We start from the raw sequence: 15267 nt of genomic DNA, 5'->3' as shown, positions 1-15267 counted from the left end.
GGTCAAAATTACTTTTGTACTAGAGATTCAGTTAAGTTCCATATTACAGTTGATTTTGAAATGTCCAGAGATAATACTTAAATATGATGGAATGTTCTTATTTATGTTAACTCTAAGATCCAGAGAGCTATCACAGCCTGCCCCATGAAATTGTGGTCAATCTTGCTGCTTTTTTTGAACTTTGTGATGCACTAATCCAGCTCTGGGTCCAGTCCTCTCAGGGGATGGTGTCTGATGCCAGTGTCATTGAGGTGAGGAAATGTACCTCATGTTTTATTTGTGTGCCAAGACAAATGTTTAAGATTTTTAGGGGTGAGACAAGCTACAGTATTGTTATTATATGTCCAGTCTTACTTGAGAAATGTAATTGTTCTTAACAGTTTTATATATATATACATATATATATATATGTATATATATATAAATATATGTGTGTATATATATATATAAAATATGTGTGTATATACATATTTAAATGATATTTAAACACACACACATATATATACATACATATTTTAGAGCTTTGTGGGTATATAACTGACATAATAAATAGCATATATTTGAAGTATAGAATTTAATGTTTTGACATGTATACACATGTGAAGCCATTACCACAATAGTGAACGTATCTAATACCCTCAAGCCTTTCCTCATGTTCTTTTGTATTTTGTTTCTCTCCCTTGCCCCTACCCCAATTAATATGCTTTTGGGCAGTTGCATTTTTCCAGCATTTTATATAATTGGAATTATGCAGTATACTTTTTTATCTGTCTTCTTAACTCAAAACAGTTATTTTAAGATGTATCCATATTGTTGGGGCGCCTGGGTGGCGCAGTCGTTAAGCGTCTGCCTTTGGCTCAGGGCATGATCCCAGCATTCTGGGATCAAGCCCCACATCAGGCTTCTCCTCTAGGAGCCTGCTTCTTCCTCTCCCATTCCCCCAGCTTGTGTTCCCTCTCTTGCTGGCTGTCTCTGTCAAATAAATAAATAAAAATCTTTAAAAAAAAAAGACGTATCCATATTGTTTACTGTATCAAGAGTTCATTCCTTTTTATTGCCAAGTAATATTCCATCAAATGTATGTAATACAGTCTATCCACCTCTTGGAGAACATTGGAATTTTAATTTATATTTTAATCCACTTAAGCCTTCTTAGATATCATTATTGTGTATGGATTTCCTTGAGTTTTGAATGCAGGTTTTTCTAGTAATTTCAATAAACAGAGTAGTAGGTCTTAATTTTAACACCGTAGAGGAGTCTTGAGTCCAAAAAGTTTATCAAAGACTCAATCCGTGTTTGCCAGATACCCAATCACAGTTTGTCCATCTGACCCTTCCCCCCTCTTTTTTGGTACTGTCAGTGCAAATGTCAACATAGTGAAAAAAGGTAAATAATTTGATATTATGAAAATAGCTTTTACCTCATGCAGTCTCTGAAAGAAATCACTCAAGAAATCTTGGGACTACTTTGCTATAAAAATACGTTTTAAAAGAGCAATGTTGGAGACTCACCTGATTTGCAATACAAATCTGCTTTAGTGAAGACGGTAGGTATTATCACAAGGATAGACACATAGACCAGTAAAACCAAGAGGAATTCAGAAATAGATCCTCTTAGGGTCAATTGATTTTTTTTTTTCCTTCTAAAAGTACAAAGGTAATTTAATGGGAAAAAGCAGTATATTCAGAATGATGATGGAGCAAGTACAATAAAGTTAAAAATGATCCTTTACCCCTGTCTTACATTATATGGACAAATTACCTCAAAATGGATCATAAGTCTTAATATAAAGCTAAAACTATGAACTGTCTAAAAGAAAACATGGAAGGAAATCTTCATAACCTGAGGATAGGCAAAGATTTCAGAGGATTCTTTTTTTTTTTTTTACAAAATTTTTTTTAAGAGTTTTTATTTATTTGACAGAGACAGAGACAGCCAGCAAGAGAGGGAACACAAGCAGGGGGAGTGGGAGAGGAAGAAGCAGGCTTCCAGCGGACGAGCCTGACGTGGGGCTCGATCCCAGAACGCCGGGATCACGCCCTGAGCCGAAGGCAGATGCTTAACAACTGAGCCACCCAGGCACCCCCAGAGGATTCTTGACAAAAGAAAAAATTTGATAAATTTTATCGACCAAAAACTTCTGTTCTTGACAACTTTAGGAAAATGAAAACACTGGGAGAAACTGTTTAAAATGGGCTGCATTACATAAAATTTATAATTAGATATTATAGATATTATATATGAATTATATAAACTAATACAGCCCAGATTTTTAAATGAGCAAGGTAATTTGAGTAGATACTTCTCCGAAGATACATGAGTGCTTAGTAAGAACTTCAAAAATTGCAACATCATTAGTTATCAAAGAAGTGTAACTTGAAACCACAGTGAGGTGCCACCCACAAAATAGCTAAAATGAAAATCACTAACAGTAGCAAGTATTGGTAAGGAAACAGAACTGGAATTTGCCTACGCTGCTGGTTGGAATACAAAATAGTGCAGCTGCTTTGTAACAAAATTTGGCAGTGTCTAATAAAATTACATGTACATATGCCATGTGACCCAGTAATTCCATTTTCTCTAAGAAAGTAGCGCTGAACTTCAAGTGCTTGGAGGAAAAAATCTGTGCCTTCTCTGACTGCTTTAATGTCCCTAAAAATATTTCAGTTGAATGCTAGACCTTTTATGTGTGTATGTCGAGTATTGATTAACAGTTGAAATCTGTGTCTTGTGTCTTTTACCGAGAAATGTTTGTGAGTAGTCTGGTTTACTTTGTTTTTAGATTTTGGAGTCTCTGCGGTGGCGGGACCGGTTATGGACGGTGGCTGACACAGTAAAAGTGGATGCCCCAGGCCTGGCCCTGCTTGCCCTTCACTGGCACTGGGTTTTAAAACATTTGGTCCGCCAGATCCCCCAACTCCTAATGAACCACGAAGACAAGTAAGACTCATATTTAGAGCAATAAGGGCAATATCTACAGTACCGATGGAAAAAAAAAAGGGTTTGGAATTGAAACTTCTTGCTTTGGTTGATTCCCTTTGCCTATGGGTGAATGTAAATCAAATATAAAATGTAAATGATGTCTCTACTATCCAGCATTTCCCCCTTTCCTTACTTCCCTCTGCTCTTTTCTCCTTTAAAGATATTTCAAAGAGGTTCAGACGGTCTCAGAACATATTCAGAATTGCTTGGGGAGCCCGACTGGTGGCTTCACTGGTATAAAGAAGTTGCAAAAGTTCCTGGGACGACCATTTCCTTTTAAGGTACAACTTAGAAATATGTTATAAACACTAAGACTTGACCTCTTCTGAAGTTCTGGAACATGGGGACTGCCATTCAATTAGACTCATCCTTGCCAGTAACACTTAACTTTTAAATGTTCACTGAATACTGTTAACTGATATAAGTGTTAACATTTTGCTTATTCTTGGATAGTATTAAGTCTGGGTAGAGTTTTAACTTTATTGCTATAAAATCTCATGAGAGCAACAGGAGTAAACAAACCTTACGTTTTCTAGAAGCATTGTGGAAATGTTCCATATTTTTTTCTTAGACATGAACAGGCTGCTAAAAAGAACCTCGTTTCTCCTCTATAGTAGGTTCTCCCGGGTTTTGTTGTTTCAGAACAAGCTGGTGGTGGAGTGTTTTTCTCAACTGAAAGCCCTTAACAAAGCGCTTGCCATCAGAGAGCGGATGCCTGCCCTCGGGGAAAGTGGATGGTGTGAAGACATTAATCGGCTCCAAGTGGTTGCTTCTGAATGGACTTTAAAGAAAAGTCTCTTGCAGGCCTGGGGATTGGTCCTCAGAGCTAATATTCTGGAAGATGCCAACCCAGGTAATATACTCTGGAGTTTAGCCTGCTGACATGTTACAGAAGTATCTGCTGCTCTGCAGCCAATAAGTTTTTAAGTTTTTCCCTTAGATATTCTTTTTTTCTGTTTTTTTTTCCTTTCTCTTTTCCTTTTTTTTTTTTTTTGGTATAGTATAACTACCGTTAAAGAAGTGTCAGGCATAGAGATGAACTTTACATATATTGTTTAATTCTGTCATCAGAATTGTGCAGGTATTAATGACATCATTTCACAGGTACAAAACTTAAGCTCAGGTTAAGCTCGAAGTCACATAACTAGTTGCTGGGAATCTGAGTCTGTTCTATTGACCACTATGCTATAATATTGCATGTGTCTTTTTGTCCAGATGAGTTGAAGAATCTTGTGAATGCCCATTGTTTAGAACTAAAAGCCAAAGGAATTTCTCTTGGTTTTCTGGAGAAAAAGCACAATGAAGCTTCCTCGCTGTTCCAGCTAGACTTTACCTCCCTAATCCAACTCACCAGGAATGTTCAGTTGTGGCCTGCAATGGAGTACCTGGCTATGCTTTGGCAGTACAAAGTGACAGCTGATTTTATGACACAGGCTTGTCTAAGAAGGTAAGCCATTTTCCTGGGGGGAGGGGAGCTTTTTTCCTTGTTAGGTTATTCTATGTATCCTACATGTGAAACAAAGCACAGACTTGTCTTAAAGGGGACTAGTTACTGAAACCAAGGAAAGTCTGTTGCCACTGATTCTTTGCCTGTTTTGACTCCACCTCTGTAAGTTACTAGGTGTTTTTCCAGTAGAGTTGCTTGTTTGTATTTTAATAAACATACTGTAAGTTCTGTGTGTTCTATCTTTCCATACATAACAGATTTCTAGCGGTTTCCTGATAGCCCACAACCCATCCTTTCTTCTTCTTTATTTGTGGAACAGGTCCAGCAAAAATCAGCAACCCCAGATAGATGAAGAGATAAGTCATCACATCACATTTTGTCTTAAGCACACACCAGTTGCTCCGCAAGAGCTTCGAGACCTTTGGTTCTTATTGCACTGTCAGAAGGTAAAAACCAAAACCAAAAAGGGAGACAGACCTTGTCTTATTAGACTGTCTGTGGCAAACTGGTTGCAGAATGTTCTATTTATGTCCAAAACTCCAGTCTTATTTGAATTAACTTTCAAAGGGGAGAATTTTGAGTGTTTTTTGCAGTAATTACCTGGGTGTTTCTCAGTTCTTACCACAGAATCATTCTATTTTGTTTCCAGTTAAATGAGGCTAAAATATTTGCTTATTTTTATTGTTTGTGCAAAAATAAAGTGTGAGAGTGTTTTTAATCTTTCCCTCAAGAATAACTATTGAATGTGAATAGTGGTAAACTGCAATTAATATAACTTCATTAGTACAACCTTAATTTTTTTATAGTGTTTTATTCACTTACCTGTTTTGCCAATACTATAATCGTGTGATCCACTTATTTTTCCTCATGTGCCTTATAAAAAGCAGATCTCAGTTTTATAAACAAGATGATAAGTGGCTTAACCAAGATGACCAGGGTGACAGGAAATCAGAGAAGTTAGAATTAATATCTTTAAACTCATGTAAATTTTAGATGAGTCTTACAAGAGGGAGACCTCGTAACTTGATTTATGGAACTTTTCTCAAATATTCTCTTATCTATTTATCTCTAGGTGTCTACTGAAGAAATTATTTCCTTGTGGTCTGACTTATTTAATTCCACATTTATGTCTTTTTGGAGCAGTACTGTGACTACAAATCCAGAGTACTGGCTAATGTGGAGCCCTCTGCCTGGTGTACAGCAGAGGGAGTTGCCCAAGTCCTTTTTGGACTCCACATTGAAGGTTTGTTGGCATAAAATCTTAAAAGTGTTTGATAGTGGGAAAAATTTCTTGATGTAGCAATAAACATTTGTACCTAGGACAGAGCAGTAACTAAATAAGTGACTGCAATACTTTATTTTCTACAGGATGTTAAAATCTTGAAAAAAGATATTCTATCTTAAATCATTTGGGAAGTTCTGAATTAAACCAAAAAAAAGTTAAACATCTTCACTTGGGGTGCCTGAATTGTTCAGTTATTTGGGCATCTGATTCTTGGTTTCAGCTCAGATCATGATCTCAGGGTTGTGAGATTGAGCCCCACGTCAGGCTCCGCACTCAGTGCAGAGTCTGCTTGGGGATTCTTTCCCCCTCTGCTCCTCCCCTTGCTCATGCTCTCTCTCTCTAAAATAATTTTAAAACGTCTTCACTTTCTTCTGTAATTAAAATACCTTTTTTCTAGTTATAAGATATTTTAACAGTATAGAAATGTATACGTACGTGTGTATATGTGCGTGTGTATATACAGTTGACCCTTGAACAACACAGGGTTTGAACTGCACAGGGTCATACATGGATTTTTCTCAGTAAATATGTATTTTATATTGTGCTTGAAAGCAAGGTAGAAGTTGCCAAATGCCTAGAAGCAAAGGGAGGGTAGAAGAAAGATACAGGGAAGACTGGAATAATGGGGCTCTCACCTGGTTCTGGCACTCCTTACTCCACTACCTGTGCAAGGCTCGATTCATTGAGGTATTGAACTGAGGTACATAGGGACTAGTGGGGGTGGGGGTATCTCCCCGAAGTGCCAAGGCCTATCACTGGCAGAGTTGGTAAAGAATCACAGAATGATGACTCCCTGAGGTAAGGAGTCTAGGAAAACACCAGGGGACAGAATGAGCCCTAAGCAGGATTCTTGGTGGCAGAGGGTACAGTGGAAGAGGGTGTTGTCCATGGTGCTGAAAGTCCAAGGCAGGGAGTTAATACCACAGGGATAGTGGCAGCTGGCTCACTGCTTGCCAGCATTTCCTGTAAGCAGAAACTGTGTTAGAACCATGCAGCGGGGGTCAGGTGGAGCAAGTGACCTGTAAAGGTGAGTGAAGGTACTCTGCCTTTCTTGCTTCTTTGCCTTTCTCTGGACTCCACTTGGAAGGAGATTCTGCATTCTTGGGTAGAGGAGTAAGTAGCATATATCACTCCAGGGTCCAGCTTTGCTAACTTTGGGCATGAGAAGACTGTGGTGTCTTGTTCTACTGTATTGTACATAGTTCAGTTTTGGATAGTTAACCATTAAATACATGGATTTTTTTTGTTGCATGGGAGGGTTGGCACCCCTAACCCCTGTGTTCAAGGATCAGCTTTACATAGAAAGTAGAATTCTGTGGAAATAACCACTCTTTGCTCTGTATCTTGTTTACATATATTTTGTAGTAAATGTATAAGGTAAATAAAAATAAGATTGCTTTCTTTGTTCACATAATAGTCATGGAAATGTGTCATTCCCGCTTATTCTTTTTAAAGTATTACATTGTTCTAATGTGCTGGAATTTATTTAATTACTTGCTTATTCATAAATGTCGAGATTTCTTGCCTTTATTTCCCCCCTTCCTATAACAAGCATACCTGCCTCAACCACTGTTGCATAAATCTTTGTCTGTTGGTCCTAGTATTTCTGTGGATATGTTATAAGAACTGGAATTTAATCCTTGGTCAGAATGTCTGCACAGTTAAAGAAATTTATGGCTATTCTCGAATGTCTGGGCAGGTGGTTTTTGTTTTTTACCCCCCCCCCCAAGTTTTTAAATTCCAGTTAACATACAGAGTGATACTAGTTTCAGGTGTAGAATTTAGTGATTCATCACTTACATACAACACTTGGTATTCATCACAATTGCCTGCCTTAATACCCATCACCTGTTTAACCCATTCCCCCCAACTTTCTCTCCCGTAACCATCAGTATGTTCTCTATAGTTGAGTCCATTTCTTTTTTGCCTCTTTTTTCTCCTCCATGTTCATTTGTTTTGTTTCTTCAATTTCACATATGAGTGAAATTATATGGTATTTGTCTTTCTCTGACTGACTTACTTCACTTAGGATAATACCCTCTAGCTCCATCCATGTTATTGCAAATGGCAAGATTTCATTCCTTTTTCTATGGCTGAGTAATATTCCTTTACACACACACACACACACACACACACACACACACACACTTCACATCTATTTTATCCAGTTATCAGTCGATGGACCTTTGGGCTGTTTCCATAATTTGTCTATTGTTGATAATGCTGCTATAAACATCAGGGTATGTTTACTTTTTTGAACATACTAGGAGCTAGTAAAGGGGGAGGTCATAAAGTCCTGGATGATAACAGGAAGACTTAGGAGTAGAGCACAATTTTACTTATTATATCTATGAAAACCTGTTTCTTCATATCCCTGACACACAAGGTGTTACCAACATTTTTATTGCCAATTATTCAATTTCTAAAATGTCATTTGATTTATGCTGATTATTTTTTTGAGATTAAACATCTTTACACATATGCATGTTTCCTTCTCTGAATTTTTTAGTCATGTTTATCACATATTTTGTAAGAAACAAAATTTGAATTCATCATCATTTTCTTATTGAAGATCTCTTTATATATTGTGGATATTAAACCTTTATGCACCATATGGTTGGAAATATATTTCTAATGTTCTCTCGTCTCTCAAGTTTTATAATGTTTTCTTTTCAAATACTCTTAGCCCCTTTCTGTTTTCTGGCTTTAGTGTCATGCTTTTAAAAAATGTCTGTCTTCAGTATCCCTAGAGTTAAAAACCATTTGCCCATATTTTCTTGTATATGTTTGTTTTGTTTTATGTTTAAATCATCAGTTACATCTGGATATCTCGTTTTGTGAGGTAGGTATACAAATATTTTATACAAACAGTATATCCAAAAGCAGTGTAACAATACCATGTTTGACTAATTCATCCTTTCCACTCTCATTTGAAATGCCATCTTTGTCGTACCTTATTCCCACAGATGTTCATGGCTTTGTTTGGACCCTTCTATTCTCTTGCTCTGTCAAAATCAGTATTTTCAATTAAAAAAATTTTTTATTAACATCTATACCCAACATGGGGCTCCAACTCATGACTCTGAGATCAAGAGTTACATACTCTTCTGACTAAGCCCAACCAGACGCCCCTCAAAATTGATTTCTTTATTGTAACACATTTCTCAAAGCCTTTAGTGATAAATCTTACGGATCCCCAAGAGTTGCAGAGTATACAGCGTTTCCCATTTTGTGTATTTAACCACCTAATCCTTCGCTGTGAACAGCTATTAGTGTGTCCCAGATGAACAGTCTAGGAGCACAGGTTTGACAAACTTTGTCCCTGACTCTCTCTCTCTCTCTCTCTCTTTTTTTAAAGAGATTTTGAGAGAGAGAGCGTGAGCAGGAGAGCATGAGCAGGGAGCCCGACATGGGGCTCGATCCCAGGACCCTGGGATCATGACCTGAGCCAACGGCAGCCGCTCAACCAACTGTGCTACCCAGGCGCCCCTTTGTCTCTGACTCTTAACATTTATCTTCTCACTCTTTTCCCTGCTTCCCAAGTCTCACCTTCCTGCAATGTGCCCCTTGCTCTACTACAAGAATGGTCTTCCTGATGCCCAGGTGGGAGGGATTTTCTTGCTGTAGTAAAACACCAATTGTTCCTCATTCTTTGAGAATGGAGTCTTTCTTTAAAGCCTACTAACACCTGACCCCAGTCTGCCCTCTGGTTGAGGTTTACCTGGTCCTGGCAACCTGGACCTCCTTTTCTTACTCTCTTTCTTCCCTCTGAAGTGCTCAGTGCTGCTTATTGAAATCCTTTTATATAATTTCTAAAAGATACATGACCTCTCTCCATCCATTAGGGCCCTGGCAGTCTCAGTAGAGCCGTATTCTCCAAGTGCTGCTTTGAAGTCTTGACCAGCAGCTGCAGAGCAAGTCCCTGGGATGTGAACGGCTTCCCCATCCTGTCCTCCTCACATGTCACCCTGGGAGAGTGGGTTGAGAGAGCCCTGCAGCTCCGGGACATCAGCCTGGTACTTTGGACCAACATGGCTGTGCCTTCAGTCGCAGAGTTCAGGTATTCTTCCCAACCCCCCGCCATGCCCCCCACCCCATAGACTGTAAAGGTCTGTCTTTCCTGTAGAGCATGTAGCAGAAGACTCAGTCAGAACTTGTTCCTGTAGAAGCTAGTTTTGGTGGGTAAAGGCAAGTATATTTTCTGGCTGGATCAGCAGGTTTTTAGCCCATGACAGGCTATTATGAGCTGGCCAGTGCCTCTCTCAATTTTAAGCTTATTGTGATAAAGAGAGTGGTGCTTGGAAAAGCATGTAAGATTACTTGAGAAGAGAAATTCACCTTTAACTATTGGCAGTGCAGTCTGCCGTGTCATTTTCTGAGAGAATGGTAGCGTGAGAAAGGAACGCTGTTTGATGTAGTGCAAACCCTTAAGTGCTTCCTTATTTCTACAGACGCACGGATTTGCAGCTCCAGGGGCTTGTGCTGTGCCGACACCTGGCAGGTTTGGCAGAGCTGCTCCCTGAGTCCCAGAGGCAGGAGTACATTCAGAACTGCGATCAGCTGCTGCTTGGGGACAGCCAGGCCTTCCGGCATGTGGGCCAGACTCTTGGGGACATGGCCGGGCAGGAGGCCCTGCCCAAAGAGCTGCTGTGCCTCTTGCTCACCTCCCTGCGCCACTTTGGGGAAGGGGACAGTAAACGGGACCTTCCCGAGCCAGCCCGCCGTGGGAGCCTCTGGGTGAGCCTTGGCTTGCTCCAGATTCAGACGTGGCTTCCGCAGGCACGGTTTGACCCTGCGGTGAAGAGGGAATACAAGCTCAAGTATGCTAAGGAAGAGGTATGGAGGGGTGAGAGTTTGGACCACGGGCTCCATCCCTGGCTGGGTGGGTTTGCTTAGTATATTACTCCTTTTATTGCCTTCTGGATGCTCAGAGCATCAGAGGGATGATTTTGCATGGATTGCCCTGTGACATCCCAGGAGTGTGTTCTAAAGACTGCATTTTCCTCTTTGAGAGTTCCTCTAAGTAAGCTTAGATACTTAGAGGAGCCCTTCCTAAGCTTCTGATCTATTTGCCAGTAGGCTGCAGTAGACAGAGGTCACAACAGTCGAACACCTGAGGCATTGCCAAAGAACTAGTGGTATCTCTCCTATCCATACTCCCTCTACCTGAACTTAAGTTTCGAATATTTGGACTTGGATAATTTCTTTAGATATGGTATGGTTATTCTTCAGGTTTTAAAGTTCGGGTGTTTGTTATCTAAAATTCAAGAATCAAGTAGATTTCGATTAAGTGGTATCCCTTGTACCACTTGCAACCAAACTCAGGAACTGAATACATAAGGATAGTGATATAATTTTCCTTCTTCAAAATGTGGAACTAGTATATGAGTTGGTAAAGACTAAGCTGCTATAGCAGAGTTCCAGAAGTTCAGTGGTGTGAATAAGATAGTTTCTTTTACCTAATAGCTCTAAGGTGAGTGGTTCAGGTTAATTGAGCAAAAAGCCCTGCTCTTGGTTCGTTTAAGAGCCCAGGTTCCTTCCATCCAGTTGCTCTACCTTTCCCCAGGGCATTGTTCTCTTGGACATGGTCATAGCTGGGCATAGCAGGCCAGTTTCTTCCCTTTCTGTTAGTTACACCAGTTGCAGTGTGAGTGGAAGACCCGAAACCTCTCGTCCCAGCTACTGACTGGAAGAGACCTGGAAGATGAAGTCATTATCCATTACTCTCATCCTCACATCAGGTAACAGCAGAGTAATCGTGTTGTGCTATTGTGTGTGTGTTTTTTTTTTGTTGTTGTTTGTTTGTTTTTAAAGACATTTTGAGGTTGACCTTTGCAGTGTAATTGCAGTGTTAGAGGTGATAATACATGTCTCTGCATTAGCAGTTAGATCCTAAAGCCATGATTATAGTCAGGAAAAATTAATACTCCGAAGGGAGGGGCAGGATTCCCATGGGGCCAGGTGGGTTGAAGCCAGCACGTATTCTCAACATGACCGAAGTTGCATCTGATGATGTGCACTGTGTGGGTTTGTTGTCTTGGTAAATATTGTATAGTGTGGTAGGTCTGCGTTCCAGTCCCATTCCTGTCCTTGGGCTTTAGACTTTGAATAGATCACTTAATGCCGTGTCTGTAAGAGGAGGACCATAGCAACTACTTCGGTGAATTGTGATTAGACTTTGATGAAATATGCACCTACATTGCTTAACACCATGTGTGGTGTGTGATAAATGATCTCTCTGTATTATTCATTTACAATATAATTCTCAATATTTTCTTCATATCCTCAGCAGCTGATATGCCTTCATTCTGTTTTCCTAGCTAAGGGCTCAGTCTAGATTTGCTGTTTTTCTCCTGACAGAATTTGTATATTGTGTTAATTTGCCTTTAGACTACTTCGCCAAAGAATTGATCATCTGGAGAACTTAATCTGCAGCCTGTCAAAGAAGCAGGCCTTCAGACCCCAAGTGCCTGTCTATGAGTCACTGGTGCAGGAGATCCACCACTACGTCACCAGCATTGCCAAGGCCCCTGCTGTTCAGGATCTGCTCACACGGCTCCTGCAGGCCCTCCACATGGATGGGCCTCGGTCTGCCCAGGTGGCCCAGAACCTTCTGAAGGAGGAAGCTTCCTGGCAGCAATCCCACCACCAGTTCAGGAAGCGGCTGGCCGAGGAGTACGCCCTGTATCCGGACTCTGTGGCCCCACTGCAGGCATCCATCCTGCAGTTGCAGCATGGCATGAGGCTGGTGGCATCTGAGGTCTACGCTTCATTCCAAGGCAGTGTGGTCTGTGCAGACAGGCTGGGTACCCTGGCCACATCCCTGTTGGCTTTTCCGTCGGTGGGCCCTGCCTTCCCCACTTACTATGCTCATGCAGATGCTTTATGCTCAGTGAAGTCAGAGGAGGTTCTTCGAGGCCTTGGGAGGTTGATCCTTAAGCGCTCAGGAGGAAAGGAGCTGGAAGGCAAGGCCCAGAGACCTTGCCCCACCCGAGAGCAGCTGCTGATGAACGCCCTCCTTTACCTGCGCTCCCATGTGCTGTGCAAGGGAGAGCTGGACCAGAGGGCCCTGCAGCTCTTCAGACATGTGTGCCAGGTAAGCCCACTTCTGGGGGGCGGGCCCGGCCTCCTGCTGAAGGTTGCTGGGAGTACAAGCGGGGCATCTGCAGGACATTAGCAATACCCTGTGTAGAAAAAGACCCATGTGGTTGGGCAGTGGGATCTAGTGTCTTCCTTTCTGCCTCCTATTCAGCTGTCAGTTTTGGGGGTCTTTGTCCCTCAACTTTTAAGAGATTGGAAAAAATTAGTGATGTTATTAGCTCTTTATCTGTGATACACACTGCAGATATTTTCCCCTAGTTTGTTGTTTGTCTTTTGATTTTATTTATGGCGGTTTTTGCCAGGTAGTAGTAACAACTTTATTAAGAATATCTGTTTTCCTCTTACCAATGAAAACAATTTGTTCTCAATTTATACAATTAAAAGAATAAATATAAACAAAACTTTAGATCTTACCACTTCAAGCTGTGTAACTGCTAACACACTGGTGCATCCCCTTCTAGGTTTGTGTTTTGTATACATATATCTGTACGTGTATGTCGGTGACATTATAAATTTAAGTCATTTGTCCCGGTGGTTTATAAATTGTTTTTTAGCAGTAAAACTCTTTTTAAAATAAAAGTCTTAGATTAGTTTCCTGATATGTAATAGATAAAAGATGTGCTTTAATTGAGAACAATTCTGTCCCCTCCGTGGTCTCTGAGACTGGCCTTTAAGTTGCTAGAGTTCTACAAACCACTACTAAAGTCCATTCTGTTTTATACTTTGCTTTAGAAAACGTAACAGCATTTAGTGATTATTTTCCTCCATTAATTATGGTATTCTTTACCTGCATCAGATTGAATGACTGCTTCGTTTTCTCTTGTATGGATATGCTCTAATACACTTAACTAATTTCGTATCATTGGACGTTTATATTTGTAGTCTCTTCACTATCTTGAAAAACATCACCACCACCATCACCATGAATAATAGTCTTATACCGAGGTCTTTGGGTACAAGTTCTAGAAAGCAGAATTGCTGGGACAAAGATTAACCACTTAGGTTTTTAATACAGTTTATCTTTCTGTAAATGGTGGATACTCATTTCCTCAGTTCTCATCAGTACTGTTTAATTTATAGTTTTTGCCAACTTGAGGACTTAAAATCGTAGTTACTGGGGATTTAAGAAGTGTCTGATACGGCATAACCCAGTTTTGTCTGATTGGTGCCCTGCAACCTCCCTTCCCCCCAGCCCACGTTTCCCTTTCCTGAACTCACGGGCCAGCCGCTTGAGTCGTTAGCCAAATGCAGTCTGAATCACAACCCACACATTGCCTACCCAGAGCCTGTCCTTAGTACAGAACATCAGTAACTCCTGACAGGAAGTTCCAGTGGCATTAACTATACTGGAGGCAGTTTTTACACCTGTGAAAAAGTAGCAGTACAGCAAGGGGGAATCGAGGAAGTGGGATGCTGCAGATACACAGTTTGAAAACAGTTTATTTGCTCTCTGTTACCTGGGGTTTAGCTTCTCGGATGTTGGTGTTTACTTGTTTTCGAACCATGGTGCTTTTGTTATCATGAGAAATTAAGAGATAACAAGGTTTGCTTTGTTCGTTTAAGCACCTCAGAAAAGACAAAGAAGTTTCCTTCCAAATGTGTAACTTTTCAGGAAATTATCAATGAGTGGGATGAACAGGAACGCATAGCCCAAGAGAAGGCCGAGCAGGAAAGCAGCCTTTACAGATGCAGGAGCAGGAACTCCAGGACAGCCCTGAGCGAGGAGGAGGAGGAAGAACGGGAGTTCAGAAAGCAGTTCCCACTTCATGAAAAGGTTGGGTGGTGGTAACAGGGTTTGTTTTGGGATAATTTTCCTTGATACAACCTGTGTTACCTTTGAATGGTTTTGTAATCATTCTTTTTCCTATATCTTTATGTAAGTCACTACTTCATTTTCTTGATTGTTCACACTCCATCTTTCCCCCTTTCTTTTGGATTAAAACTGGATTTTGATTTTTAGAAGTTCAATTGCTCTACTGTTACTGACAGGATTTTGCAGATATTCTGGTAGAACCAACACTGGAAGAGAAGAAGGGAGCTTCAGGTGGGCAAGAAGAGGGAGCAGCCACAGACCCTGCCCTCCTCTCCCAGAGCTCAATGCAGGCTGTGATGCTGATTCACCAGCAGCTGTGCCTCAGCTTCGCTCGGTCCCTCTGGTACCAACAGACTGTGCCGCCACACGAGACAAAGCATTACCTGAGCCTGTTTCTGTCCTGCTATCAAACCGGGGCATCTCTTGTGACACACTTCTACCCTCTCATGGGTACGACAGTTTCCTTTTGTTATACTCTTGGGAAATGAATAAATGTGATTGCTACTTCTGGAACAATTGAAATAGTTACCTCCCTGTTTTTTGCTAAATTCCTTATTGAGGGAGTTTCCTTAGCTTAAAAGACTCAAGCTACTTCAAAAAACTTGATTTAGAATTCTGCAGTATTGGATTTTTATCAT

General features: G+C 40.6%; 1 protein-coding gene across 3 annotated transcripts in view; it reads left to right on the top strand.

Moving 5' to 3' along the window:
• Positions 1-15267, top strand: part of MDN1 (midasin AAA ATPase 1) — a 164572-nt gene that overhangs the window by 106532 nt on the left and 42773 nt on the right. For all 3 annotated transcript variants that reach the window (XM_034670821.1, XM_034670822.1, XM_034670823.1), the window contains 13 exons: positions 118-251; positions 2784-2941; positions 3144-3264; positions 3626-3836; positions 4199-4430; positions 4750-4876; positions 5503-5673; positions 9561-9775; positions 10167-10551; positions 11347-11456; positions 12106-12811; positions 14429-14590; positions 14806-15079. In XM_034670821.1, coding sequence (XP_034526712.1) covers positions 118-251; positions 2784-2941; positions 3144-3264; positions 3626-3836; positions 4199-4430; positions 4750-4876; positions 5503-5673; positions 9561-9775; positions 10167-10551; positions 11347-11456; positions 12106-12811; positions 14429-14590; positions 14806-15079 — 3006 coding nt within the window. The remainder of the gene's footprint in view (positions 1-117; positions 252-2783; positions 2942-3143; positions 3265-3625; positions 3837-4198; positions 4431-4749; positions 4877-5502; positions 5674-9560; positions 9776-10166; positions 10552-11346; positions 11457-12105; positions 12812-14428; positions 14591-14805; positions 15080-15267) is intronic.

This window comes from Ailuropoda melanoleuca, chromosome 10, assembly GCF_002007445.2.
Source record: "Ailuropoda melanoleuca isolate Jingjing chromosome 10, ASM200744v2, whole genome shotgun sequence".
In the NCBI taxonomy this organism is placed as follows: Eukaryota; Metazoa; Chordata; class Mammalia; order Carnivora; family Ursidae; genus Ailuropoda; species Ailuropoda melanoleuca.
The sequence above is the reverse complement of the archived record's forward strand: the minus strand, read 5'-3'. Positions and strand labels throughout refer to the sequence as shown.